Source organism: Protobothrops mucrosquamatus, unplaced genomic scaffold (assembly GCF_001527695.2).
Source record: "Protobothrops mucrosquamatus isolate PMUCROS unplaced genomic scaffold, P.Mucros_1.0 scaffold1325, whole genome shotgun sequence".
In the NCBI taxonomy this organism is placed as follows: domain Eukaryota; kingdom Metazoa; phylum Chordata; class Lepidosauria; order Squamata; family Viperidae; genus Protobothrops; species Protobothrops mucrosquamatus.
Genome location: NW_015387525.1, coordinates 34445 through 36389, shown reverse-complemented (window position 1 = coordinate 36389; position 1945 = coordinate 34445). Strand labels below are relative to the sequence as shown.

The 1945-nt window shown below is 39.2% G+C and overlaps 1 protein-coding gene across 1 annotated transcript in view; it reads right to left on the bottom strand.

The window, feature by feature from the left end:
- Positions 1-1945, bottom strand: part of SORL1 (sortilin related receptor 1) — a gene marked incomplete at its 5' end in the record, with an annotated part of 44219 nt that overhangs the window by 7835 nt on the left and 34439 nt on the right. Inside the window, one exon of the mRNA XM_015821405.1 lies at positions 539-649. Within this exon, the coding sequence (XP_015676891.1) occupies positions 539-649 (111 nt within the window). The remainder of the gene's footprint in view (positions 1-538; positions 650-1945) is intronic.

The window sequence follows — 1945 nt, the reverse complement described above, 5'->3', positions numbered from 1 at the left end:
TGGCTTGGTTTCACACGAGTGGAAGAAAAGGGCCCCGTCCACAAAAGGCAATTATTATTTTTTAATAAAGGAGAACCTTTATAAAAGCTGTTTTGAGAATACGGAAATATTATGATTGTGAAAAAGGGATAAAGACAAGGAGGTCTGTCTTCTCCAAACTGCTCAAGGGCCGAGCTGCCCCTTGACATACATTTGGGGAAAACTCACAGAGGCAAAAGAGAAAGGATCATTGTGAACAGAATTAGAATTCAGGTGAAATCAGGGAGGAAAGCCAATTTTGGCTAATTAGATCCTGGCCTCAATAATGTATTTATGTAGAATTAGTATAATTAAGCATTCTTCTTCCCAGGAATTGTAGATTGGTACTACAAACAAACAAAAAAAAGCCTGCACACACACACACAAACACACACTAGATAATTTCTCCCCTACCCTTCCCAAAATTCCACTTTTATTTTTATTTCCGATGGATCCCTCTTAGGAAAGGTATCGAGGGTGCAGCACTTGAGAAACAACCATACAGATTGTTAAAAGTGGCAATTAAAAATAAAAAGAATATATCTCACCTGAATATTGGCGTCTAGTCTGAGGGTGAAGCTTATGGAGTTTTCATCGTAATTGTCGATGTGGATCGTTGGAGGAGGAATCACTGGATGCGGTCAAAGGAGAGAAAGGAAGAGACATGAGACTGAACATGGATAGATAAACAGACATCAGGAGACTCCAATTAACTGGAAGGACATCCCAAGGATGACCAGCCAACTCTACTTAATGTGCTCTTTCATGGACAATAGTTCCTTTTCAAGTCCTCAACTTATTATCAGGCGCTTAACAACCCTATACAGCGGACATCCCACTCCACCTCAAAGCTATTTAAAACCCATTTTTGAAGTGACACAATTGGCAATACACATGTACATAGTCACACAATCACATTTAAGGTGGCAACTGGCTCACATTTACAGTTTTACATGACTGTGCGTTTTTCAGCGTTCTTTTGCCGATTTCCAGCATTTACTTCCAGTTCGACTCAAATGGGTTTGCTGAAACCCCCACCCCACCCCACCATGTTTGCTTAAGGACTGCAGTGTTTACTTAATGACCACAGCAAAAAAATTGGGTCCGGCCACGTGACACAACTTACAACCACAGTGACTTATCATAATTCTGGGTTTAATTATGTTCCCATGGTGAGGAATATCTGTAATTCATTTACTGGTATATAACTCAATGGCAGGACATAACTGGCCTATGGTGGGAAGATGTGCTTCCAATTTAAATACATACTGTGTTTCCCTGAAAATAAGACCGGGTCTTATATTAATTTTTGCTCCAAAAGCCGCATTAGGGATTATTTTGGGGAAAATACGGTACTAAATGCGTCTGTCTGGCTGACGATCTTAACTGGGGCTTATTTTGGGGTGGGGTTTGTATTATGAGCATCCTGAAAATTATGCTAGGGCTTATTTTCCAGTTGGGTCTTATTTTGGGGAAAACACGGTATACATATAATACATACAGTATACATATGTATATACTACTTTCACTCTGACGACGTCGGCAGTTTGGCCGACGAAAGCTAAGTGGTTTTACATTAAACAGTCTTGTTTGTATTTTCATCCTGGTGTTCGATTCTTTCTTTGTTTTTCCAACATGCACACACCCAGGATTCGTATTTTTAATGTAATTAAAGACACATATACATATATACATATACATATAATACATATACATATATACATTTACATATATGTTTTTCAAAATTTGGATTGCTAACAAAGAATTAAGGGAGTACTGGGATAGCTATTTCTAACCTTATTAGGTTTTCATCAGCCAGACATACCCTTGCTGAGATTCGAACCTGGGCTGTCTGCATGTTAAGCAGAAGTGTTGCCCCTAGGCCACAGGCTCTTTCTCACTTTGTTAGCTACAAGAGACAGGGGAA